The following is a 27,605-nucleotide window of genomic DNA, read 5'->3' as shown; positions in this document are numbered from 1 at the left end:
GTTCTATTTTGAAAAAAGAGAAAGTTATATCTCCATAGACTTTAACTTCAGTCTCTTGAAATCCCCATTAAATTGTGAATTGTGATTTTTGATATTATATTTTTACCTTTAGTACCTTTAGGGTGCCTGTTATTTCAAAAGGAGGATTTTTTAAATGCCAGTTTAGCTATTTAAGATGTGAATTCTTTGAACCTCCATATCTCAAAATTATTAGATCACAGATAGAACCTCATAATTTCATGGTCAGGAAATTGTGAGTGTTAGCATGCGCACAAAGAATAATGCTCACAGAAAATTGCTTATAGAATCAAAATTAAGAAGTTGAAACAGCAATAACTGATTGTTTTGGCTACTTGAGAGCAAAGCTGTGAATGCAACACTGACATATTGCCACCACCTTAAATTGATATATTCAAACTCATTAATGAATATGCAAACATTTTTCATTACAGAAGCTCAAATACTGGACACAAGACATTTCCTGTGCTTCCCTGAAAAGTCCGTTCTCAGTGTAAGTGCAGTGGAGGCATCAAGTTTCCACATAACACTTGTGTAAGTTGCATTTTTGTCCACTACTGGCTTCTAATGTAGTTGTGATGTCACAAAACTCTGCTCATACATTCACGCCTTAAACTGAGATTTAAGGTGAACACAAAGAAACTTTCCCCCTTCAGCTGATGCATGTAAAAAAAATAAATAAATAAATAATAGGCATACTTCTGCTGTCAAACTCTGCACATACATCATTCTGAACAATGAAGCTCAATAAGCAATAAACATTTTTGAGTGTGGGGGTGGTGCAATATAGTATTGCACTAGTTTGACTGCACTTTTTTAAAAGTGTAATTTGTGTAATGTACCACCTTTCCTCGTTACTGCTTACTTTTTGTATCTATCACTTTGATAGGAACTCAGGACTCAAAAAGCATTATTATAATTTGCTGTCCATGAAAAACTATATAACTCATCTATTTGTTGGTATTGAAAATTTCAGATTAAATTTTAGTTTACTTACTATTTAAAAAATGCGTTTTGGTTAACTTACAGTTGCACATCCACTGAGTAGGCATGAAATTAGCATTGATTAGGAGTAGCGTTTCTGGCCAGTCCAACATTCACAACCCATTCTCAGTCTTTGTCTTTACTAACTCCTGAGGTAAATATCTGGCTCTGGTAAATGTTTCACTATGTTCACCAGCTAGCTGTCTGCTGTTTGGTGCTGGGCAGGTAGCTACAGTTGGTTTATCAGAACGGAAAAAAGAATCCGGCCGATCAAACCAACTACACCTGAAGCAGCTGCAACCGCAGCCGGAGGCTCCTTGAGTAAAATCAGCTGATCGCTGCTGCGCCACAAAAGTGTTTAATTGATGTAACGCAGCAATCGATCAGTTTCTAGTGATGTGAATAGCAAATAAACATGTGCAGAGAAGTGTTAAATGATACCAGGAGATGAAGCCAACGGAAAGCCAAGCTTGTGGTGATAAACTTGCAACAGTGACTGACATGCCTGAGACCGCAGCTAAAGGTGAGCGGAAGTTAAAATCACATAAGAGAAAAAAATGGCGTGCTCTTCTCTTTCTTTCCGTGTGTTGTTGAGTTTTTGGCTGCAAGCAAAACCATACAAATAGTCAGTTTTTGTTGGATCTGGCTACAAAACGTATGGAATGAAGCACTGATTTGAGTGGAGAGGTTTGGATTCTACTCCCTACTAGGCTATTTCTGGCGATCCAATAAAGGTATCAGTAGATACCCATACCTAACTATGAGTGACCCTTTTCACATTGCTCATAGTTATATATATATATATATAGTAGTTAGTGAAACCTCCACTACCTGCCATTAAAGGAAAAGAAATGAGCAATAAACCCTGTCTTAAAACCACATGACTCTGGTTTAGTCATTTGTTCTTATGTAGCCAGCTTGTCACCCACTGAGGTAATGCTTTGTCTCTGGTTGCCCTAACCTTGACAGATTATTGGCTGCACTGAGAAAACCCGGACCATTTTATAGGTTGAAAATATTGGCAGGGGAAGGCATCCTTGTGAGGTAAGCAGCTGTGCTGGCCATATTGTGTATCGATCCACCTTGTGCTGTGATGGCTGCACTTAATTAAATTTATATTGTAAACAAAGACTCACAGTATGAAATTTGAATTAGCAGGTAAATGTTATCCATCAAAGCAAATATTAATGTTTTGTGCAGTGTGATGCAGTATTGGTATTTCAGAGATTTATCTGGGCTGCAAACGCAGGGAGAATATTTTACCCTTAGGGTTTACTGCAGGATGTAGAGCTGCAAGCAGTCTGCGTACTGTTTCCCTCGTCTCGTCTCGCGTTGCTCAGTGACAGACACATCAACCGCCAAATAAAAAGAAACATGCAGGAAGGCAAACACACAGGCGTGCTCTCGCATCTTTCCCTAGAAAAGAGAAATAGGGAGATACGTGAGGCTTTGAAGCTAAAAAAAAGGGGGAAAAACCCACCTAAGGCACCAATCTGCTCATTCCATAATAGTTGCCCCAATCTGACTCCTCAATTGTGTTGTTATACTCCGCAGGGCTCCTTTTTGACTGCACCTGCATAAGTCGTGGCTCCAGGAAACCCCACATTGTCCTGTCCTAATCAAATTAAAACGTGTACAGGCATGACTACTAACATTGTCAGAAAAACCTCAAGGATATGGAGCAGATTATTGGAATTCAATCTGTAATTAAACACTCTTCCCCCCTGTCCCCCGCGAGACAATCAGTCTCTTACGGAGAGAGGAAGGGGGAGAAAAAAGCCCCTCAGTTACTTTAAGGTCTCATTTCTGGCTCCAGATATTCCTCTGTACACAGAGAGAGGGTGGTGCACAGGATGATCCAGCCAGATCGCTGTGTTAGCTCTTGGAGTAAAAGTCAAGTGTGGGTGAGCATAATGGTTCAAAATAGATTGAGCGAGGGAAGCTGGGGTTCAGACCTTTGCTTCTCTGTGTTTATCTTGGAATCAAAAGACTTTGTTTCCTGCACAAAGTCAGAAGGGATTCAGATGGTTTTCTGATTCTTGTTTGAGGAGGTTCATACATATTCCCATTGGTTTAATGTAGGATATACAAATACCTGCAAGTGCCTATAGTCACTTTTTCTGTGCGCAGTGTGTATACTTACTTCTGAAGAATCACTGATGTGTATATTCACTCCATCACTGTTTCATGATAGAGATATTGGCACAAAGTAGCTTGGTCCTCAGTGTTTGTGATGGCTGCCAGGTCAGAGAGAGGAAACAGGCAACTTCAAAGTAGCCTGACAACAGGCAATTTCATAGGCTACACTGTGCATCTGTTGTACTCGTTACAATCTCAGCCTGCAAGCTGTACAGTACATAGTTAACCCCATTTAGCTCCCATGTCCACTGAGATGGATGGCACATGTTTAAAAGGTGATGGGGAGGAGTAAGAAACTTTCTCACCTTTAAAGTGTAAATCTAATGTTAATCTATGTTTTTATTGTGTACATTTTAACTGAATGTCCACTATATAACTATATCCTTGTGTACATGAGGTTTAAAGGATCAAATCAAATACCCTCCTCCTCCGTCATTAAAAAAATCCAGACTATATGAATATGCAAACATTTTTCATTTCAGAAGCTCAACTACTGGACACAAGACATATCCTGTACTTCCCTGAAAAGTCCGTTCTCAGTGTAAGTGCATTGGAGGCATCAAGTTTCCATACAACACTTGTGTAAGTTGCATTTTTGTCCACTACTGGTTTCTAATCTAGTTGTGATGTCACAAAACGTGAACACAAAGAAACTTTACCTCTTCAGCAGATGCATGTAAAAAAACAACATACTTCTGCTTATAAACTCTGCACATACATCATTCTGCACAATAAGCAATACACAATTTTGAGTGGGAGGGACTGCAGTATAGTATTGCACTACTTTGCTGTACTTTTTTAAAAATGTAAATGTACCTCCTTTCCTTGTTACTGCTTACTTTTTGTTTGGGAGGATCTCAGGACTCAAAAAGCATTATTATAATTTGCTGTCCATGAAAAACTATATAACTCTAATCTATTTGTTGATATTGAATATTTCAGATTCAATTTTAGTTTACTTACTATTTAAAATATGCGTTGTCACTGAGCTGAAAATAGGGCTGTTCTTAGCTAATGTAAAGTTGACATGTAGGAGATACAGTACATGGTACAGTACAGCAAGAGGAAGTGGATTTAAACATGTAAAAAAAAAATGTAAATATTTAAATTGTATCACATTGCCACTAAATTGCTCTACTCAGCTATGGAGCCTATAGTGTAGATAGTGTAGCAATACAGTCATTGTGCAAGTGTCATCCACTGAAGTCAACTCAATAGCCCTTGAAAACTCTATTGGAAAAACAACACAACGGCAGATTTTGTGTTAAGCAGTCATCATTGTACCAAACTGTTCAGTGTAAAGCATAAATGCATGATTATATGGATTAATGCCTTCATTTTCTTTCACTATTATGACCTGCAATTGTGTGGAACCCCTCTCATTCCGTGCCAGTCACGTAGTTTCATACTTTCAATCACTTATTATAACTGATGAAATCTGTGTGTTAAATAACAGCTTGAAAAGCCAGAAATAACATCTCTCACCGATGTGTCCAATGTCTCCTAGCAGTCAAAAGAGGGGGATCTTTCTTTCTTTGCCTTATTTTGATTGTGCTGGGTCAGAAACCACTGCTGATGCAGACATGTAAAGCAAGTGTGTATGTATTCTCTTTTTGTCCTGGACTCTCTTCATGTGTGCTGGGATTGGCTCCAGTCCCCCGTGACCCACAGCAGAATGAGTCATTTAACCCTCTAATGTTCTTTTCTATTGTTTGGTAGAGCACATTATGAGTTTGCGATACCTTGTTGAAAAAGTAGGCGCACTCTGTTGAACTATGTTAAAACCAGAACTAGGTTGCTTTCTTCCAGGAAGGAAAAAGCACTCCTGGCATGTGACCTGTTTATGTTTTTGGCGTTATTTAGTTTCAGAAGGATTACAGAACAGAATTATGTATATGAATTCCCTTAAAATGCACATTTTTAAAAAAAACACTCTACTCATTGGTTCAGATGTCCATTAAAAGTAAATGTGCTTTTACTAACAAGCTATTACAAATCTGAATATTATTATGTAATATAATGTTTTCTGTGTTTTAATGTTTGGACATTGCCCTTGTCTATAAAAACAGTGATTTTAATGAAGACAAAAGTGCACTTTTGCTGCAAATGGACATCTAAACAGGTTGGTGTAGCGTCATGATTTAAAAAAAACTAAGTGGGGGAGTTTGGGGGAAAAAAAGCTTTTTGCAGGTAGTGTCCAGAAAAACAAAGAAATGCAATAATAATAATAATAAATAATTAAATAGTTAGTTGCTGGTGCAGTTAAGGAATAGGACCTTGATTAAGTGCATGTCAGTACTAGCTGATTGGGGGCCTTGATAGCTTTCCCCACACATCTTAGGACTCCAAGCCAGAGACGTTCTGGTCATAAACCCACCTGATCACCTGGGAAAGAAAAGGAAAACTTTCATTTTTAGTCACTTTCTTTGTGACAGAACACATACACTTATGAAAAGTAAGACCAGAATAAGATCACTGTAATTTTTACTATGATGACCTTGAACACCAAGACCATCTAAATTTGCAGGGGACATTTCTTTTCATGTATTTAATTTATTCTTAAAATATTTCATGATAAAAAATGTATGTAAATGACTCTAATACTTCTGTGACGCTTCCTCCGCTTTCTCTTTCTCTCTCTCTCTCTCTCTCTGTTTTGTTCATCGCCATCGGAGAGAGGCAAGATTTGTGCGAACAAACACAAGCACAAAAATAAATTAAGAGATCAAAACCCAAAGAGAGGAAATGAGTCAGTATTCCACACCGTGTACAATACAATATCATAGCAAATTAGCAGATTTCAATGGCTTCCACTGACTACCATAGATTTACAATGTTCAGTTGGCTGCAGATCAGTCCTCAATAAATTGTGTCACTTTCCTTTTTTTTTCATTAATGGTTCTGATAGACAGTGACTTGTAGATGACCATGAAAAGAAAGCGGCTACTGAGGTGTGAACAGAAAACCTGGGACTACGAGCCAGCAGTAATGAGAACAACAGCGTTTGTTCACATCCTACTAAACTGCCATTGTGACCACATTTTAAGTCCAATAAGCTTCTCTACAAAGGTACAACATATAAAACTGTTAAATATATAACTTTTTAGGGCCTTTCAAAATACATTTAATGACATTTCTTTACTCCTTCTTTTCAGACTCAACAGCGTTTATACTCTCTGTAGATAATCATCATCTCTTTGATATGATTTGCAATCCGTGACCAACACCACAAAATCCTGCAAGCTGTCCCAACCGTAGCTACTGAAAAATGCAAATCAGATTTATTTTTTTTGATACACAGTTATACGTATGTAGTACCTATAGCTCCAGTTTCAAAATACAGTGGTGGGCTTAGTCTGAGAAAAAAAATGTCTGGAAAGTTTTAAAAGTACTCCTTTGATTGTGTACGGTACATATGCCACCAGACGCAAGGTTCGTTTTGCATGGGCCCACTTGGGCACCGTGTCTCTGTGGGGGCAGTCGCTGGTTGGTGGCGACACAAATAGCAAGTTCACAAAGTCTCTGTGTGTCTTTGCCAGATGGTCCACTCTGTCATAATGATCGTATTTGTTGTTTTGCTCTTTGGTCTATAAAAATATGGGAGGTTTACTCCAGCAGAAGGCCTATTCACAGCGGAGCACGCTCAGTTCGGTTTTTACGGCCTCGAGAGGGGGGTCCAAGAAGCAACAGGGTCTGGTCTGTAATGATCCCTTCTTTGCTCTGGAACTCCTGCTCCAGAGGCTAGGGTGTGATATGGGAAATTCCTCATTCAAAGCAATTAGCAGTTTCAAACTTCCAATGAGGCAAAAACCATTGATGGGGTTTTAAGGTGTTCGATCCTCCGTGGCATGAGCAGGCGCTGCTAAGTTCACAGAGCAGGCGAGGAGGTGGACGCAACATTTTGACCCGACGATGGATAGCAGGAGGGAGCAGTCACATACCAGGAGGAGCCAGTCACAGGAAATAGAAGGTGTTTTACAGCGAGTAGTTTGTCCAGTGTCCAGGGGGGAGCTCGCTCCCTCAAACAGTCACTGCCTGGTTTGCCCGTCTCTGGCTGTGTTATGAGACCTGTGAATCAACAAGAACAGAGCAAACATGAGATGATTATTTCTGAAAGAATCACTGAGAATCACTTCTGAAGGTGTATTTACCCAAAATGCATATAAATTTTTTCCCACATTTTCTTTGCAGGCCTCCTGCCTGTAGCTTACATTGAGCGCATTGTGATTTGAAATACATGATATACATAAACATATGATCACGTTCTTACATGCAGCAGTACATAAGATCTTTTGTTTAACAATTCAGAAATTTACATTTACCTAAGTCTGAATGAATGAAAGTATGAAGCTAGAGCCAGCAGATGGTTAGCTTAGCTCAGTATAAAGACTGGAGATAGTAAGCTTTAAAGGTGCTAGTAGGCGCATTTTGTGTTATACATGATAACTCGCTGCACAAAACCCCTTAAAATGCCGGATTGTCATTTTTACACTACACAGTTTAGTTCAGTGAGCTTTAGACGTGCTGTTAGATAGATTTTGTAAATGGTAGACAGAGTCTGGCCAGCTGTTTCCCCCATTTACAGTCTTTATAATAAGCTAATCTGACCGCCTGCTGGCTGTAGCATTATATTTAGCTTACAGACATAAGAGTGGTTTCTATCTTAATATCGCACAAGAAAGCATGGCCTCTCTCACTCTACCTCTCTCTTGCCAGTTATATGACAAAATTGATAACGCTCCCATGTCTTTAAGCTAAATACAAGAGGTTACAGCCAGCAGATGGTTAGCTTAGCTCAGTATAAAAAAATGGGCTCTGTCTGAAGGTAACAGAATATACCAACATCTCTCAAGCTTACTGCGTAACAGGTTCTATTTCCTTTGTTTAATCCTTACAAAAATCAGAGTGCAGCCTCTAACTGTTTCCAGCCTGTATCCTAAGCTAAGCAGCCACTGGCTATAGCTTCATTTTTAATAGACACATATCGTAATATTATGACTTCATACTTCACTTTACTTTCAAAAGAAAGCAAATAAGCATCTTTGCCAAAATGTTTAACTATTCTTTTAAAGAATGTTTTTAGGGGAGAATCTTTGCATTGTGTATAGCTAAACATTGCTCCTTCCCAAATGGAGGTGTTAATTACAGCACTCTGATTGCATCCTCAGATGAAAAATACAAACTCAACAACTTACTCTTTGTCAAATCAAGTGTTTTCTCAGTCAAATATTTAGAATTCTTCAGTGGGTGTAACCCAATGACAAAGCAAGTCTCGCTGTGCAGAGACTAAGAAACAATTAATCTGCCACAGAAAGACAAATCTAGAAGCCTCCTCACCATCTGGGCCCCGCCAGTCACACCGCCAACTTGATAGAGGCGCCGATGCCTTACAGTACAAGACGGCTGCATTACCACTGAAGATTAATTCATAATAATGAACTCAGAGTGCAAATTGCCATGAAAGGGGCAGGTGTTGAATGGAGTACTAGCATGTATTACAGATGGCAAAATCTGATGCTCTGGGAATAATAAACATCTCAATGAGCTCAGGGGTTTTACAGAGATAATGTTATGGAATTGTTGGGCGTGAAATAACCCACCGGTATAACAGCTTAAAGCGAGGGCATGACTCTGCTAACTGCTTGACTGCGACCGCTGCCCAGTGAACAGTTTCCTGTGGGAATGCCTCCTAGCGGGCACACTGAGATTAAGGAGTCAAGGAGTCAAGGAATCACAGATAAAATGGAAGGAGAATAGAATCACTGCATGGAAACCTTCTTGTAGAAATCTGAGAGGAATGGAATGCAAATGAATTTAAATAGACAGCAGACATAGAGACGGTCTTATTTTATGTAAGCTACCATAGTGTCTACCATGGTAATTTTCTTATATTCTCTCCACGGTCCTCTCCTTTTTTCTCACACCCACACTGTGGAAAATGGTTCCCCATAAATCTCACACACAAATCTCATCTCAAGGAAATGCAAGCCTTCTATTAAAAAGAGGAACGAATGTCAGATGAATATGAGATGAATTTGCCCTATGAATAAAATTCACAGGCCCTAGGTGATTATTACCTCGGGTTTATCAGGAAATGACCATATTACTCTATTTTATATATTATAACAGCAGTAGAATATTTTACATTCTGGTGCTGCAGGAATGCAGAGTTGAAGGTAAATGTGATGCAGAGCCTGTCTGGCTATTGAACACACAGACAAACTCTGAGTACAGTGGGGTCTGGCTCTTCAAACAAGACCAGAAAGAGAATTAGGTGAATTCAAGTGAGACTGATAACTGCCGCAGGTGTCACAGTAACAGAAGGGAAAGTCGCGGACAGAACCCATCTGTGTTAATGTGTAATTTGTGCAGCCGTCTCTTGTTACGGAGCAAGCAGGCAGTCCACTCAATACATGATATGCACCCAGCAGCACTGAATAGAGGATGGGGAAAACATCTGATTTCAGGGACACCGCATGGAGTTTCCTGTCTCAGAGCTGAAATGCTTTGATGTAGAAATGAGAATGTTCATGCATTTATGCTGTCCTTTATATGGATTTTGCACGTGCAAGTTAAAGTGCATCTGCTAGAGCTAAAGTAAATTATACACAATACATAAGTAGTCCCTCTCCAGCTGGGAGTTACAGGGTTTAAAGTAAAATGCACCTGAGCATGTGGCTACAGCTTGACATTTCCACTCGGTGTGAACTCTTGCTGACTCCCTTCAAAATGTCACAGCGCAGTGACCCACAGTGAACATGTGAATGGGCATGCTTGAAAGAAAATTGATCTACTTTGCTTCAAACTCTTATCGAGGCTCTGATAGATGTGAATAATGCAAAATCTCGGGAGTATGCAGTTGACATATGATTGAATGATTTTGTACATTCACTGGAAGCTCTGCCAGAAGGCAAGGTGGTGCCGAAACATCAGCTAATGGAATAAAGCATTCTCTACTCATCTCTCATTCCATAGTACTCCTGCTTTTTGCATCTCAACTCCCTATACTTGTTTCCCATACTTGTCCCTGCCCTCGCTGTTAAGTCTTGTGCAGTCGAGTACGCTTTCTGTTGGATCGGAGCGTGTAAGCTGCACAATAGCCTGCTAGATGAATATTCATAAGTGAACTTGTAGGTTAGGAATGATCCACAGGTTAATAAGGCAAGGGAAATCGCTCATTACATGCTGTGAAGTTGGATAATGCCTGAAGCAGATGCCGAGATCAAAACACATGAACATGTATGCGCGGGCCTCTAGACACTAGCCCCCATTCCACATTAAGAGAGAGTTCAAAGCTATCTGGGGTGTTGTGTCATTATCAGCCCTTTCATACTGCATTTCTTCAGAACATCAAAGCAAACACAGTTCACTATCTCCATTCTACAATATGATCAGAACTTTAATGCTCAAGAGGGAACATTAGAACAGATTTAACAGCGCACTCCTACCACAGTGGCTTCAGAAAGGAAGAACAAAATGACACTGATCTGTACAAACAACATATCCCTCAAAACACATTGTAAAGATGATAGTTAATAAAATATAAGCTACTATATTGTATGCCACTGGATGAGACCATATGATTGCAGGCGATATGGTATTGTCTTCCTTTATGCAGTATATTATGGGTTCAAATGTTTCAATCCAATCATAGATAGCCTTCTCTATTAATAGACAATAATCTTCTAAATGATGCTTTGTGAGAGGATGTGAGTTCACGGCATGCATTCTACCCTGTGTCTATTTATAGTTTCAAATCTACTGAAGACTTGCTGTCTGGACTGAAAAGCAAGCAAGATTTTTATTCTCGAAAGCGAAACATATCATGGACCATAAATGCTGACAATGTTGACCAACAAAGGAGCCTGGTTTTCAGAAACTCTATGAGACTGGGCATTTTTATGACTTTGGCCTCATCCCTTTTACTCCAATGTATGTTAAATTTACTACATGCCTACTCTCCATTTCCCAGTCACATGCATTAATATCAGAGTATGCCTGGCGCCTTGTTTTATTTGAGAGCACAGACGCCACTTTAAAGACAATATACAAGGCATGCCAATAAAGCACAGCAAAAACAAGATGAAAATAAACCGACCAGGTTTTACTGGTATTACTGCACACATGGATTTTCTGTGGTTAAACACTCACGAGGGAACTGGTGAGCTTATGGAAAAATGAGTACACCAACTAAACATATCAAACAAGCAGACGGTTGTTTGAATTGCGTCTGGATTTATGTGTGTCCGTGCTTCCTGTTGTTTGCATGTTCTGCTAAAGCCGGAGGATGATGTGTCCGTGGTCTAATAAATACTAGAATATTGGTTGTAATGATTTTCATCAGATTCTGAAAAAAGAAATACTACAAGGATGAAATTAAATTACTCACTTTATCAACCCCCACACAAAATAGAGCTTGGATAAATTGTGTATGTGCAGTGCCCACTGACTTGCCACGAATAAGATGATCACTTTCCTTATTTTCTAAATTAAAAAACTTTATTATAAGATAGACTATTGTCTATGAATAACAAAATAAATATATGCCTGAGCTCCCTTTTCAGAATGTCAGTCACAAATGAAAAGAGATTCAAATTCAGGGGCTTTCTGTTGTACCTTGCTGCCTCCATGAGGCCCTTGGTGGCCTGTAGCTGCTTGTGTTGCTTCCTGCCTTTGCGGGACCAGGGTTTGGGTGGAGTTGTTGTGATGTTGGTGGTGGTGGTAGGGTGGTGTTGGTAGATGGTTTTTGGCTGTCTGTCAAGGGGTCATCAATGCTCTCCATAGTGCAAGAGTGTTGAGGGGGACTCTTGTCGCGTCATAGAGCCTGAGGGGAGAGAGGGAGAGGAGACGGGGAGGTGGTATGGTTATCAAGCTCATAATGAGGAGGCAGTGTTTTATTTTTTACGTTTTGGTTTTCCAGATTTTAGACACACTCACACAGCCATCACCACCACCACCATTATAAATTTCATTTCACTAAAGAGTCTTGAAACAGTGCCTACTTGGCTTTGTGTACACCCATCAGCTGTTCTGTCCATATGAACTATAAAAGTGTGGGAGTAAAACAGCGTCTGATTCTGCGTAACAGGAATCCACATTGAATCAAAATACAAAGAGGCCTTGTGTTGTTCCATTGATGCTTTAAATGATCATTGACTTGGTGAGAATTAAAATGAAATAAAATGGCAAATGGCAATAAATTTAAAGCCATTTGTCATTTTCTTATACTAGTTATTGTTAAGCATAATAACTGTTTAGCAATAATTGTTTAGCATAATAACCCTTTATAAGTATGCCTCATTTAAGCATCATTCCCCTTCCATCTTTTTAGCCACACCAACTAGACCAGACAAAAAGATATCAACAACCATCGGATGGATTGTCATGACATTTGGTACATTCATAGTCCCCAAAGGACAAAGCATGCTGACTTTAGTGATCCCCTGAATTCTAGTAAAATTTTAAATTTATCTGCAAAATGGGTTATGGCCTAAGGCTTGCATATACTCTGGAGCGGACGTGCACACGGACAGCTGCGGACCCCAAGGACGCGGATTACTTCTGTTTATGATACTTTCTGGAGTCAACTTTGCGATTCATTCCACACAAGCACGTTAGATAGGTTGGTGCGCTGGTAGCATAGGTCATAGAAAATGGGAGGCATGCGGACGTCCACACAGACTCTACACGTACCCCCTCTGATGAGGGACGCAACGCGGACCCTCGCATACTCATGGACGTAGAAAGCATAATCCTTGCTTTAGTTGTACTTTGTGCTACTATTGTATAAATTAGCAAATGTCAATCAGGCGAGAGTGACTCATACCCACGGCACTGTGTAAATTTAACCTGCACTGTTAAAAATCTTATTAGGAGTTGGCTGTTCACTTTCTCTGGTGAGTACATTTAGTTTTAAGACTGCTAGACAAAATTGTCAGCCCTGTTAAAATGACAGTTAACGTGAGTTACAGATGCACCTAGCTAAGCAAGCATGCTATCTCCGCACACGGCCATTAGCTCCACCGTCTCGACCAAATATGTTCACGTCTGGTGCCGCTGGTTGCAAATACTCAACTTGGCGGCGCCCTATCGGCCAAACTCGAGGCTTCAAAAGAAAAGTCCACAAACCAACGGGTGACGTCAAGATGACTACATCCACTTCTTATATACAGTCTATGGCATTGTCACAAAGCTGCAAATAGTGTTGTTTTTAATAGCTCCTGAATTTTGGAGATACATGTCTGAAATTTTGTAACTAGGCGGTGTTGACACTTGGGGTGAAATACAGGAAGGGGTGCTTTCATCGGCTAGCAGAGGTTTGGGTTTAAGCAACACTGCTCACTTAGCAGATCGATCCCACAAACTCTTGTTGTTAAAAACCTATAAAGACACACTTTCTTGTTCTAGCTAAAAGTATCTTTTTTGCTATAGGTCCCAATATCTTTTCAAGCTTCCCAAAATGGAGGACTTGGTATTTTCTAAGGTGAGACAATATGCTGACTTGGCTCCCTCTATAAGGAAGCTGGCAGACAGAGCTAATGGTTACAGCAACAGGGTCTCTTTTTTCTTTCTCCCTTTCTCTCGGCCTGTCTGGGGTGGCCAAGCAGCTGTCTTCTTAGTGGTGATTCTGTTCAACCCACTGTTGGATGTGCCTGGAGGGCCCAGAGGGATCAATTATCAAGGCCGGTACCGACCCAGAACCACAGGGGGGACGTGGTGATGGTGGAGCTTTGGGGGATCCCATCAGGTCCAGCCTGAGATGGATCCACAGAGAGGAAGAAACAGAAAGGATGTGATGGCTGGGGCGTCTTAGCACTTGCTTACAAACCCCAATCGAAAGAGCTTTTTCATACTCTGCTGAACACATGCTGTCACTGGCAGATGTATAAATGCGTAAATACTCTAGAAGCTTACAGTGAGACACAAACTGGCCTGGGGATTGTCATGTGTAAACTGAAAAAAGCTGATTGTGTGAGGATGAAAACAGCCTTCATCTCCAACATGCATACAGTATGTCTGTATGTAGAGCCCCTTACCCTCTCCCGCATACAGAATAGTACACTATGCAACATTATGCTTGTGCACAAACATGTTTCCTTGTTCCTCACTTGCAGAGGTCCCCGTATGGATTGTTCCTCCTCTACTCTCTAATCCTCTTGCTATTTCCTCATCTTTTTCTGTATTTCCTCCTTTCTCTACCCCTCTTTTTCTCTTCTCTCCTTTCCTCTCTGAAAAAGTCTTGATTACAGTAATCACAGTCTTTCTCTCAGTAGGTGCCACTTCTGCTCTTCGCACTCTGTTCCCTGCCTAAATACCCCAATCATTCAGCACAGAACTAATGGAACGTATGATTAAGACATAGTTGGACATTAAATTTTTTTCTGTCATTTCAGTTGTTTCAGGAGTGTTTTCTACATTTTGAGTCACTGTTTCCTGAAATGTCTGAAAATGATGTTGCGTTGCACCAAGTACAGTACTCAACAAGACAAGTAGATGCATTTGGCGGAATTTCAGGATAACAAATGCTCTTCTTTAGTAAGTTGCTCTATATAAATCATTTCAACAAACCATTGGCTAAGGCTTATGAAATCTATTGGATGTTATGAAAGCAGCATGGCAGCCGTAAAAAAATATTCTCTTGACAGTTTTTTCCAAAAGTTGTATTTCATGCAATTATAATTTAGTGAGACAAAAAAAACCCAACTTTTGAAAAGAATGTCCTTTCCACTAGCTGAACAAGCACTTAAAGGCTTAACAACAAGAGCCAATGCTTGATGTGCACCAACTAAAAATGATTTAAATAATGTTTCACGATGCTATACATGTGACTGGCTCAAATTTCTTTAACTCTCTTTCGCTCAAACTGCTATTGTGTCTCTTTTTTGAATTTTGTCTGTCACAAAAACCATCGGATAACCCGAGGTGATTTCCCTTTTCTCCTTTAATGGCACACTCACTCTCCCTTTTTCTCGACGAGCTCCCCGCGTCGGTACATACGGAGAGAGAAAGCTCCTTGCGCCGTTTCATCTGCCAGTCTAAAATAGTGGAGGGCACGACGCAGAGCATCCTCCTCTCTGGAGGGAGACAGCAGTAAGCCTTTCACTGAGCAAAGGAGGTATAGGAGATGAGTGCTGAGACTACATATCACTTTGCCAAAAGAGAGCTCTTTGGAAAGTCAGCAAAAGCAGCATCTCACTGAGGTAGCTGTGTGAAAAAAATGTAAATTCAAATCATTTAGCAACATGGAGGAGTAAAGTATATTGGGAGTGGGGCATTAACCCGTGGTTGCTCTGTAAAAGGGTGTCTTTATCTGCTGATTTTTGAACTTAACATAATGTAACGTATGTAGCTGCACCTGAGATACATACCTAGTAACTTAAACTATATAACCCACTTATTTTAACCTAAACAATGATCTTTCCCTAAAACTAAGTAAGTAGTTTTGATGCCAAAACATAATCAAACTGCGACCATTTCACAAAGTTAACCACATGTTTTATTTTGAAAGTCTAACCGGACATTGCACATTTGTTGTTGTTAACTAAACTACCCATTGCTTTAAAAAAGTGCCCAAGTGATGACTGTATGATGACTTGGGAGTGAGAATGGGTTGTTTTGGTTTTGGAAAGGTTTAAGAAGTGCTTCAACATTTGGAGAAATCCAAGGCATGACAGGCCTCCCAGGCCTAGTTACAGTTTCTACGATATGATTAGACACTTGCAATTTAGGGGCAGGCTTTTAGTTAATTGTCAAAACTCAGGTTACATTGGTTTTGATATTTCTGGGCAGTATTTCTGAAAGTGATTAGTTATTTTTATGTTCATATGGATCCCCATAAGGCACTGGTTCTCAGACGTCCCCCCCCAGAAGCTAAAAACAGTTCATGCCCTCCATCCCAGCAAAAGTGCTTTTAATATTTTTCTTATATTTTTTTCTGTCAGGTTAGCAAAATGTTACCACATGAATCAAATTCATGCAACTTCAGGTGCAATCAACATCCACAACCCCCCTGAAGTGGGTTTACGTCCCCCCAGGGGGGCTCAGCCCCCAGTTTGAGAACCACTGCCATAAGGCATGCATTTTGCCAGACATCCAGTTTTATGTACTCTGATACAACAGAAATAAAATAAAGTGGTTACTGATGGACATGCAGATGAGTGTCCATGTGTATTTTATTGTTTTATTACTACAGTTAAGGAAACCCAAGGAGCTCATTTATAGTCTTAGAGCTTGATATGGTTCATCTGAGGAATTCCATTTTCTGTTAGGTCAATCTTTTAGAGGACAAACTTGTCACTGTACTAGTGAGACTCTTGATACTGAAATAAATGATGTGCTATAGCTCCACAAGTGCACCTCTATTTGATATGTGTCCTTTTCAGCTGCCGTTTTTGTGCGCTGCTAATAAAAGTAACCTCGCTCAAAATGTAACTGTCAACAATAAGCAAAGTACATATCAATCTTCATATGTATCTCCTGGAGCCGGCCGTAGAAAAATCCATGTTGTGTTTTTATTGACAGGAACAACATGTACTCTTCAAAGCAGGGTCAGACTAAGATAAATGCATGGCGAGGAGGACAGAGAGAAGGAGAGAAAGTAAAAGAAAAGATTGTGAAAAGAGAAAAAGACTGAGATGGAGTCATGCAGAGAGAGAACAAGTGAGCGAAGGAGTTATTTTTAAACAGAGGCACATCAAATGGTGGCTGCTGAGATGAGTGGCATTCTGTAAGTTGAGAGAAAATGCACAGCATAATTCTAATCTGCCTTGAAACTCATACTGAGCCGTGTTGCTGACTCAAAGTATAGAAGAGGTCAGCGGTGTCATCCTGAACTACAATCTCCTTGTGTTTGACAGAGAAAACACAAACTCTCAAACATTTGACCAATACACGCAACCCGCCTCCTGACATTTGTCCAAAATAGCCCTTTATGGGGCTATGGGGCTGAGTCAGATTGACTTGGTTTAGTCAAATGCCCGAGGGACATGTCTGTTTGTCTGCATTGATGTTTTCGCACAAACACCTGACAGACAGGTCGGACATGCTCACTGGACTGTGCATAGCCAACAGTCACCCTTAGGCAATATTGGGGCGGCCGCGGTTTGGGCTTAACCTTGAAAAGCCTCAGGGAAGAGGCCATTTGTTCAAAGCTAACCAGAGGGAGACTGAGGAGTAAATTGTTTGTTTTGTTTTTGCCCGTGATTCTCCCTTGGGTCTGCAGATAACAAGAGGTTTATGTAATTTCTGCTTTGGAGAATCGGCCTTAACCTTTAATGCCTTTTAGGTAATTTTAGGTTACATGCATGGTTGTGAAGCCCTAAAATCTTCCCGAACTGCCCAAGATTAAAGGCAGCGGTCACATTAGGCGAGTTCATCTATCACATTAATGAATAATTTTAGAATAATTTTAAACAATGAACCGAGTCTGCTTGTTGCCAGTTATTAAAATTCTTGACAGTGAAAGCTGCTTAAACACACACACACACACACACACACACACACACACACAAGGACTAGCACAGATGAGTGCACATAGCTGTCCGGCCATTTGACTAGCTGTCACCAAGCTTAAAGTAGCCAATGAAGCAAGCAAGAAATACCTGTCATGTCCCGCATATTGTCAGTGTAAGCTGATGAGAGGTACATTGACATCCTAAGCGGGATATGAAATGTACAAGTAGGGCAAAGCGTACAGGAAAGCAGGGACACATATTCAGTATGTGAATATCAGCTTAGAAACTATGAATATGCAAACAGTTAGCAACACACACAAAGAGCCGTCAGTAAGAGCATGTTAACATACACGTAAGAACGCATCGGATCTATTAGTCTTTGAACATACCGTGACCACCACGTTTACATGCTCAACCCCCTGGAACACACACACTAGCTCTTATGTCTGTCAAATATAATACATGGATCCAGCTACATGTTACCTGTGAGTGTGTCTGTGTGTGGGCTATCTGTCTGCCCAGATAACAAATTACATTGTAGGTGGAACATTTAACAGCTGTCACCACAGTCTACACAACCAGATATAGTCAGGTTGGTATCCGGGCGCCATGAGACACCCAGGACTCACAACACAGTACGAGCAGCTATATATGTGTGTTTTTCTTTCAGCAGGAATGCATAAACAAGTTAGTCAGCTGATGACTAAATCATGACAGATGCATTAATGATGCCCCACCGGTCCTCAGTGTTCACCCATTGACATTCACAGATAGGGCAGCTGTGTTGTGTGTGTGTGTGCGAGTTGTGTAACATGTTGAGACCTCTTTAATTTCTACAGTAAAGACAGCGCATACAGGCTGGAGAGTGTTTACGTCTCTTGTAAAGCAAGCAGTGGGGTGAAAGCAGTGAGGGGCGGTAGGATGGTGTGTGTGTGTGTGCGTGTGTGTATGTTGGAGTTTGGGGTGAAGTGGAGAGGAGGAGGTTTGGAGAGCTGGAGATAGGGTATGAAGGACGGGAGGGCGAATGAATGGGCGGCATCTTAGCAAATAGAAGCAGTGGCGCCCCATCTGCTGCCATCATTAACATTAAGAGCGTCCCTAATTCAAGCTAATTGCTGGCGACAAGGAAGTAAACAAACCGCATACAGTTTGTGGAGATGAGCTGGAAACGAGGAGGGAGAGGGAGAGAAACATTTTCAGAAACATTGTGAAGTGAATGCTTAACTGGTTTTCCGCTGTTATCGGTGTACTTGTGGCTGACAGTATGCAAGCTCGCCCAAAGTGGAGCAATATGGCAATAGAGAGGGTGCTTAAATAAGCAATCAAGCACTTGAATGGCTGTGTAAATTTCAGGTATTTCTACAAAGTGTAGTTTATTGAAGCAAGACTATATCATTTTTGCTAAAAAGCCACAAGTAGCAAGGATGGTGCACTCAGTTTTCTTTTATTACCCAAGATTCTCAAATAAATATGTGTAATGTGAAATGGGTGAGCTCTTAGTGACAGACCATCTTTTGACTCTATAGTTCTCCTTAGTTCAATGGAAAATGGTTTTGCCCGGACTTTACTGATTTGATTCAGTCTCATCAGCATTGTTTCCTGCACAAATCCTCCAACCTAAACAACAAAACAGGTTGTTTGTCCATGTCTCCCAAAACGACACGTATGAGCATTTCCCATACCACTCCAGGTAGGTGACCGGACGCAAGTCACATGACATTAAACATGTGGTTAACGTTGTGAAATGCTTGCTTGTGAAACTCAAAATAACTCAACATTTACTTGGTTTCACAAGGAACTCGAACACTGTTCTCCTGTGTGAAAGTCCCTTACACAAACTTTCTTGCTATTTATAATTCGTCACCCTGCCTCCTCTGTTGCTACCGTTGTTCTGCCACTAGAGGTTGCTGCCACAATAAAGGTTAATATGGGTTGTAATACCGCGCCGAAAAAACAACAAATTTGGTAGTTTTTCTGGGGGGGACGGGCTGTGCCAGAAGCAGCAGGCAGGGAGGTACTACTCAGAAGTGTTTAATTATCCTGTGCATTGATACAGCTTGTTAAAATGGCCTCAAAACAATAATGTTTGGCTAGCAAAAATGTTTAATCATTATTGCCGAATTTACAGGAATTACATTAAATGTGTCCTTAATTTTGATGTACATCACAACTGATTTTTATGCAAATGCTATACTTTCAGCTCTTTTGTCCATGTCATCGTCACTGCCACTGGCGCAGCAAGTATGCACATTATTGTGATTGTATAACCTGGAGGTGGGGGGGCTAAAAGAGAGCCTGAACTCACCGTGGTGGTTTTGACTCGTCCTCCGGGCTGTGTACAAGTCCAGCCAGATTTATTGACTAACAGGTCACAGCCTTCGTCCTCCAAACATGGCACCATCTCACACCACTGCCTTTTCCGAACAATACCAGCTGCAGAGAACACAAGGAGAGAGAGAAAGAGAAAGGTGAGAAAAAAATACAAGGAATCAACAGATGAAGAGAAATGATAGAGAGAGGTGGATGCAGAGATGTAACGATTGAATTAGAGGGAGTGGGTTGTGACAGATGGAGTAAGACAGATCTGGGCAAAGATTTAACATGATGGAAAATGGTGGAAGAGGGGAGATTTGAAAAAATATTGAAATACATATAAATGGGGTTTAAAAAGGTGGAGGAAAAGATGGAGAGATGTAGCGGGGTGGATTGGAGGAGTGATAAGATATGCGGGTAGATGAAGAGCAATGGAGTAAAGAGACAATTGAGAGATACGAGAGCAGGGGATGACAGTGAGAGATGGGGGAAAGATGGAGAGAATCAGACAGGTGGAGAAAGATAGAGAGAGCTGTGATCAGTCAGGTAAATAAAAAAAAAACAGCACAGATGACACATATGTCGTTTACATTTAAAACAGGATGAGATATATTGTAAGCACTGAACATACGTGTCTACCACAAGTTTTGAAAATCGGCGACATTTAATGCATTCCACAAGACTTTGTCAGAATAACATGTTGTAATTTGTTCTTTTTTGAGTACTAACATTAACTTTGCTCTGCTGTATTTCAGCTCTAGACTTCAGTTAGTGACTTTTTACATTTCCCAGAAAAGCCCCAGGCTTGAGCGTAATACACTCACTTGTACTGTAGGCTTCACTTATAGACTGAGCCATAATGATAACAATGATAAATATGGTGACAATTAAATGTGTGTTTCTTTCCAGTTTGAGGAAAGCGATATTACAGCTGCAATGCAATATTTCAAATCAACAAATTGTTTAATGCTTCTTGTGTTGGAGTTGTCTGTACCTCTTTCTGTTTTTGTGCATTGTGTCAGTACTATTGCCTTGTGCGTTTGTTCTCAGTCCCAACCTCAGTTGTTGGTGTAAGCATAAGTGTAAAACAGTCAACTTCTTTGTTATCTGAAATCAGTTATGAAACCTTACATAAAAACATAATTGCTGGCCACAATAATGAGAGAAAGTTGCACCATCAAACAAAACGTGTCACGGCATGGCAGAAACTTTTTAAAACTCCAATTTTATTATTTTGTGTATCTTATCCATTAGGAAAAATTGTGTAGTGGTTTAGTGCCTTGCTCAAGTGATTGATACCTCTCACGGGTGAATCTGAGAGGGCTATGGGGGTAAGTCAGACAAATAAATGGGAACCAATGCTCTAGACTATTCTTGCCATCTTATAGTCCTACTTGGATATCAGAAATAATTTCAGTATCCTCCATTGCAACAGCAGTCAACTAGTAAAAGAAAATACAAAATAATACTATATATACAGTTGCCGGTTTCTGTGAGAGGCAATGAGGCAGAATGAATCATCAGTAAGCATTTGAAAAAAAGATGTCAAAGGATCACACGTTTTAATTAAACTCAAAGTGTAAAAAACTCTCTTCTCGCTACTTCTGAGACATTAAAGGTACCCTGTGGAGATTTCATTGTAAACAAACACTATTTTTGTAAACAAGTATTAATTTGCTCGACACAAACTCAACAGAGTTTATGAACATCATGACTGTTGTGGGAAAGAAGACAGTGAATTTAAGGGTCATTATGTACGCGCCATAATGAGGTGCTTTTGGTGTAATAAGAAAACCCATCTAAAGATAAGGTGTCTGATCACAGCCCTGTGTCACAATCTCCACAAATGAGATATTGCATTACAAAAGGATTCACAAACTAAGCAACACATATCCACCTGAATAATCAGAATCACAGATAAGAAAAAAAATGATAAACTGAGATAAAAGAATGGAAAGGATAAAGACAAAGTAAAGGATAAGCATATCTAGATAACATTCTTGACCATTACAGTATATAGGAAAGATAAAGGGAGAGTGATACATACATTTATGCTCATATTCGGATGCATTTATGGATGGAGAATGGAACTGTGCTCAGTTCCATATCTATAAATCTGCTCTAAGGGCACCTTCAGTACCTGTCATAACCTCGCATGTAGATCATCAGTGAGCACTGTACCCAATGTTAATATCTGTTCACCATAAACAATATCTATATATCAATCAATTCAAGAAATATGTATACCCTCTCAAGCACTGCATGGATAAATAATGAAAGTACTATGAATACATTGTCAGCACAGAAACAGTGAGCTTGAAATTGACACCACTGACATACTGCTTGAAGTTGAATTACTTGGTGCTACTGTGGTTCACCTCAAGGCTAGCTGAAACCATGTATGACTATTTTCACCCTTAGGGACAAAGTTACATGTGGGGAACAATGCAATTTCATATAGCTCAAAAATCTGAAAACTATTAAGTGTTGTCAGCAATGAATTTCTCTCCGTGGTCAGCCCTGCTACACAGGTTAGATATAGCTCTCTGCCACACATACATAACCACATTCCCCTGCTAAGTTTCTGACAGATTTCAAAAGTTGTTGCTATGGACTCTATACAGTTTGCCCATGAAGTTTATCGTTGGCCATCCATTTCTGGATATCCAGAGAAACTAAGCACTTGTCAGCCCCATGTGGTCCTTTGGATTAGGGTGTTTCTTAACGCCCCAATCGAGTTTGCATCCCTATGGGGTTCAGTAGACCCCTCTCCCTTTGCACCCTTCTGACATTTTATTGTCAGAGAGCGGTGTCTGACAATGTTTTTGACTTTTCCAAACCAACAATCAGAAAAGCTTGCCCACTTTATGCAACTACTGGCCAGGTGGGCGGGGGCTGGATAGTTGGCAAGATTTGGGTCTCGCTCCTCTTTATGATGGCTTCTCGTGAACTAATTCTTTAAAACATTCCCTGACTAGCGTGTCCGTAAAGGTGTTCTTCAGGCATGCGTTCTATCACCCCTGCTTTTCTCCATACACATAAATGATGTGCACTGGAACAGCAGTGATCTCTGCCTCACTGCACACTCGTGTATGCTGAAGATGTTGTCAGCGTGGCGCAAAAAGAAGCTCCTACTGTCAAGACACCATCGGTCTTCTTAGACCCCAAAGATCACCAGGAGCTGTTTCAACAAGACAAAATTATCTATCTACAGTACAAGCCAATCAACATAGAAGGGCAGGTCACTGGCAGTAGTAACTGGTAACAAACCCATGTTTCGAGACAATGTTCACAATATCTAAATATATGAAATTCATATTGACCACCCATCCTCTGGATTAGCATACCAGATGCTACCTTCAAGCCCATTCAGTCCCTTCATTCCATTTACTATGACTATTTTCATCACGTGTCTTTTAAGAACTTCCCCCCAACACACACGCACACAATGACCCTAAGCCTTGTCTTTTCCTTTTTAAAGTCATTTTTATTTTATTACATGCCGGTATTTATTTATTATTTGCATTGTGTCTTTAGTGTGGTTTGTCCTCATTCTATATCCTGTTGCGGGAAGTATGCCAGTGCCAAAGACGAATTTCCATTTTATGTAAATCTAAAGGATGAAAAAGTGTCCTGAATCTGCATCTACAAACAGCACTACCTCAGTAGTAGCAGTAAGTGTGTAGGAGAGAGGATGTAAAGCAGGCTTTGTAAATGTAAAGGCTAAGCAAGAGAGCAGAAGAGAAAATTAGAGGACATGTTGAAAACATACCGTTCATTGAGGTGAAAGGAAAAAACTTGTCAGATGTGATAGCCCGAGGTCTGTCAGTGTTCTCAAGATTTCTTTTCTTCCTTTTCTTTTTTAATCCATTATCGTGAATTTATCTAATTTATCTGAATGTTGTCAGCAAGGTCGCTTATGGGTTTTGTTTCGTTTCTGAATTACCATCCAGTGGGGTGACCCTTAGCTGATAAAGATGTATAGCGCTGTCAGGTAAGTAATCATAATGAGGGAGTGAATGCTGTTATGTGTAAGGTGCTCATCATGTGTGCCAGAGATGTCACTTATGACTGACAGAATTATAAAACAGTTCTATTGGTGATGACTACGAAACTCTTTATTTTACTCATCTGTCGGCTCTACCTCCAACACAATCCACAGTTGCCATAACTACTTTAACTATTACTAAATGTTTTTCTTATACATCCACAAGCCCATGGTAAAACAAGCATTACGTTATGTTTTGATCCCATCACAGCTGCTGTTGAGACCTAAATTATCACATAACACAGATGTAAATGCATCTCATGTTGACAGAAGAGATTTCCATGTGGTTTGGGAGATGATTCATAAAGATGTGTGCTCCTGGCATCTTAAAGTTAAACAATGGTAACACCACAACTGAATGCTTCACTGATTAATATTTTTATATCAATAATGGATCAATCAGTGTCACACCAGGCAGCTGTTTTCACTCTGATAAACACTGTACATTACCTGTCCAGCACTAAACGGCAGCCAGATAAAAATGAGTGACAAGGTGGTGAACATAGTGGAGCATGTAGCAGCTGAAGAGCCACATATTTCCCTCAGGAGTTGGTGGAGACCAAAACTGAGTCAAAAGAGAGCTAATTTTGGACTTAACACTACATGTGACAGGTGGCCAGAAACACGACTCAGAATGAATGCTAGTGTTGCACCGTATATGCTATATGTGTTAATAGGCAACTGTTTGCTTACTTGAAGTTATGAAGTGAACTTTGTCAATGTTTTGTTAGCTTGTTGTGCTGCTCACAAGTGGCCAAAAACTCATGTAATCCGCGATTAAAGCTAAAACTATCAAACACTCACCACCTGTGGACTTGAAAGGTGGCTCCGAAAACATTGTAGCTTGCTCCTTTGTGGATGATGTCGGCTGTAGTTAGCTTGGATTCGCAGCAGTTACAAAGGATTCCAAGTGACCCAGTTTCACAGTGAAATAAAAGTATCAAAATCCAAAGAAACTTCTCAAACTTCTTCCGCAGCACAATCCACTTCTTTGCTATCCATGTGTATGCTCAGTATTTCCCCAACACTCACATTTGAACCCAATTATGGTTAAATTGTGTGGCTAAATATAACTAAAACAACAAACTGCTCTAGTGACCAATAAAAGCTGTATATTTAACCATATTGTTTGCATAGTGGGACTTGAAATTTCAGCTATGGTGGTTCTTGGCTCAAGCTCAGATCAAATTTAGTACAATATACCCCAAAACTAAAGCACTGGGGCACACGACAGTGTGAAAACAACTTAATAGCTTCAACAGATAGCAAAGCTACTATTTGTCACAAGATTACAGTATCTCTACCAAACTACTTAATTCTCAACATTTATTTTTATATCAGTGATATGTTTGTTTTTTATTGCTTTGGACTTTATAGCCAGAAAGCGTCATATAAAACACAGCAGCCTGTATGTTGAATCCCCAATTTTAAAAGAACCATTCAGACTGAAAAGAATGGTGGACTTTTTAGCAGGTGACAAGTCCAATAACTGTGATGTATCATATAAGCAATCAAAAACTGTAAAGACACGTTCAGACACAGCCCTTATCTGTCACATTTGGATTCGCGTCACTAACTAAACCCATCTCCCAGCAACACTTTCCGCTACCCTTCGACCATATCACTGCTGTGCTGGTGTGAGGGCGGTGGTTTATGTTGAAACTTACAAGAGTCAAGGGTGATATGAAATATAAAACATCCCCATAAACACATGCACACCCACACATTGAGGCAAACAGGCGCCAACACGCCAGTAAGCACAGGCAGGCATGGACAGAAATAAACATACGCACAGGTTTGATGACGCTATGTGTATGTGAAGGTATCGCCCGTGGTTTCATCAGCAGGAGATAAGAGGGAGAGAACATTATTACACCCTCCATGGGACACTTATCTTCCCACCAAATGGTAGATCACACTCATGTCAACAGCCAGCATCTTGGCCTAATAAATTCTTTCTAATGCCATGCCAAGCCTGAGATGGCAGAGAGATGGGCTTGTGTTTGTGTGTGTGTGTGTGCGTGTGCAAGAGAGAGAGAGAGAGCGCACACAAGGGAGAAAGAAGGCAGGAAGATAGTAAGAAAGCAGACAAGAAAGACAGAAAGTAGACCTAAAGACAGATCAGATCTGGTGTAATAAATGCAGTGCAGCACTCTTCTAGAGATGGGTGCCAAGATACGAAGATGTGCTAAGATAATTACAAACTGTACAGATCAGATATGGCGTGGGCAGGTAGCAGAATCAGCAGCGTGTCAAGGGCTGCTGGATATTTGTTGGACTGCCCATTTATTTATTTTTTTAAATGCAACATCTGCAAGACATTTTAACACATTTATATGGAGTGCAAATAATTTATATATAAGTGCAATCAATGAAAATTATTATTAATATTATATTATATTTGTTCATTTCAACCATGTGCAGCATCCTTACAAGGTTGCGTTTTTTGTCACACACTCAAATTAGTTAGTATAGTGGCGCACAACACTTTGTATGCCTGTGTGATTCTTGGCAAGAAAGATTCTTGGAACTGCTACCTGACAGGCAAATCAACATCACTCCTCATTCACTACAATGAGCTGGTTGCAGTTTAGTGCTCTCTCTCTCTCACACACTCACACACACACACACACACACACACACACACACACACACACACACACACACACACACACACACACACACACACACACACACACAGACCTAGCAAACATGAGCATTTATATGCATTTTCTTTCTGCTCTTTGTCAATTCTCTGCCACTTCTGCTCACCTTCGCCTCTCTAATGCATCGGCGTGCTGCTCAGGCCTCCACATTTCGAGTACTGGCGAGTCGAATAGCTTTTTAAGCAAATCCACTTAATTTCTTTATTTTGCAAAGGTGTACTATGAAATGTCTCCCTGTTTAGTTCTTTTAATTTAAGATTACTCTGCACCTTACTTAATTCAAGTTGGTGGGCATAAGGATGTCAGCTGAGTAACAGAAAAAGCTACAACACACAGAGGCGCACTAATGTACAACCAGCATTTGCACTGTACATATGAAAACACACCCACAGATGCACACACACACACACAGAAGAATCTCTTTGCTGACATATCAGGCAGCAAAGTAAAACAAAAGACGGCTTGAAAAAGCCCAACTGAGTGCCATTAAGAATCCAAGATTTGCTTTCATCATGGAAATCCCCATCCCATGTCTCCTTTTACAGTGGATCTACTATCTGGATAATAACTGTACTATCTGACCTGCAGTGGTAGGCAGATGTTCTCTAAACCTGAATGGAGCCTAGCGGGAATTAGGGAGGAGGCTCAGTGGAATGTAAGAGAAAAACCCAATGCAAAGAAATAAATCCCAGCGCTTTGTAATTAGCCACCAGCTCTCTATCCTCTTTCCTCTGCTCTCAGCTCATCTCCTCTCGGCTAATTTCCCCTTGTCTTGTTTTTCCCTCATATCTCCCCTTCCTCACAACCAGTATTTTCTCTTTCTGCACTTTCCTGTCTACCCTCTATTTCGACTCTCCCCTTTTCGTCACATCCCCCACTCTTCTGTTTGTTTGTTTCTTCACCTCTTTTTCCTTACCCACGCTTGCTCCTTTCCAGTCTATTGCTTTGCCTGATTTTCATAAGATTATTCCACCCGTTTGGCGG

General features: G+C 40.4%; 1 protein-coding gene and 1 long non-coding RNA gene across 3 annotated transcripts in view; one reads left to right on the top strand and one right to left on the bottom strand.

Annotated features, from left to right (window-relative positions):
* Nucleotides 1–1,140: 1,140 nt before the first annotated feature.
* LOC123985252 overlaps nucleotides 1,141–27,605 on the top strand; it is a 57,468-nt gene continuing 31,003 nt past the window's right edge. Inside the window, exons 1-3 of one of the 2 annotated variants that reach the window (XR_006828638.1) lie at nucleotides 1,141–1,525; nucleotides 1,972–2,046; nucleotides 3,624–3,682. This is a non-coding gene — a long non-coding RNA (uncharacterized LOC123985252). Of the gene's footprint in view, nucleotides 1,526–1,971; nucleotides 2,047–3,623; nucleotides 3,724–27,605 lie in introns of both variants that reach the window. The other variant, XR_006828637.1, reaches the window with a different exon arrangement.
* tafa5a (TAFA chemokine like family member 5a) overlaps nucleotides 5,759–27,605 on the bottom strand; it is a 96,150-nt gene continuing 74,303 nt past the window's right edge. The window contains exons 3-5 of the mRNA XM_046072723.1: nucleotides 19,900–20,027; nucleotides 11,758–11,965; nucleotides 5,759–7,209 (exon numbers count right to left, since the gene is read on the bottom strand). Of these exons, the coding sequence (XP_045928679.1) occupies nucleotides 11,957–11,965; nucleotides 19,900–20,027 (137 nt within the window). The 3' untranslated portion in view covers nucleotides 5,759–7,209; nucleotides 11,758–11,956. The remainder of the gene's footprint in view (nucleotides 7,210–11,757; nucleotides 11,966–19,899; nucleotides 20,028–27,605) is intronic.

This window comes from Micropterus dolomieu, linkage group LG16 (genome assembly GCF_021292245.1).
Source record: "Micropterus dolomieu isolate WLL.071019.BEF.003 ecotype Adirondacks linkage group LG16, ASM2129224v1, whole genome shotgun sequence".
Taxonomy (NCBI): Eukaryota; Metazoa; Chordata; class Actinopteri; order Centrarchiformes; family Centrarchidae; genus Micropterus; species Micropterus dolomieu.
Note: the sequence above shows the minus strand (reverse complement) of the source record. Positions and strands in the feature narration are given on the sequence as shown.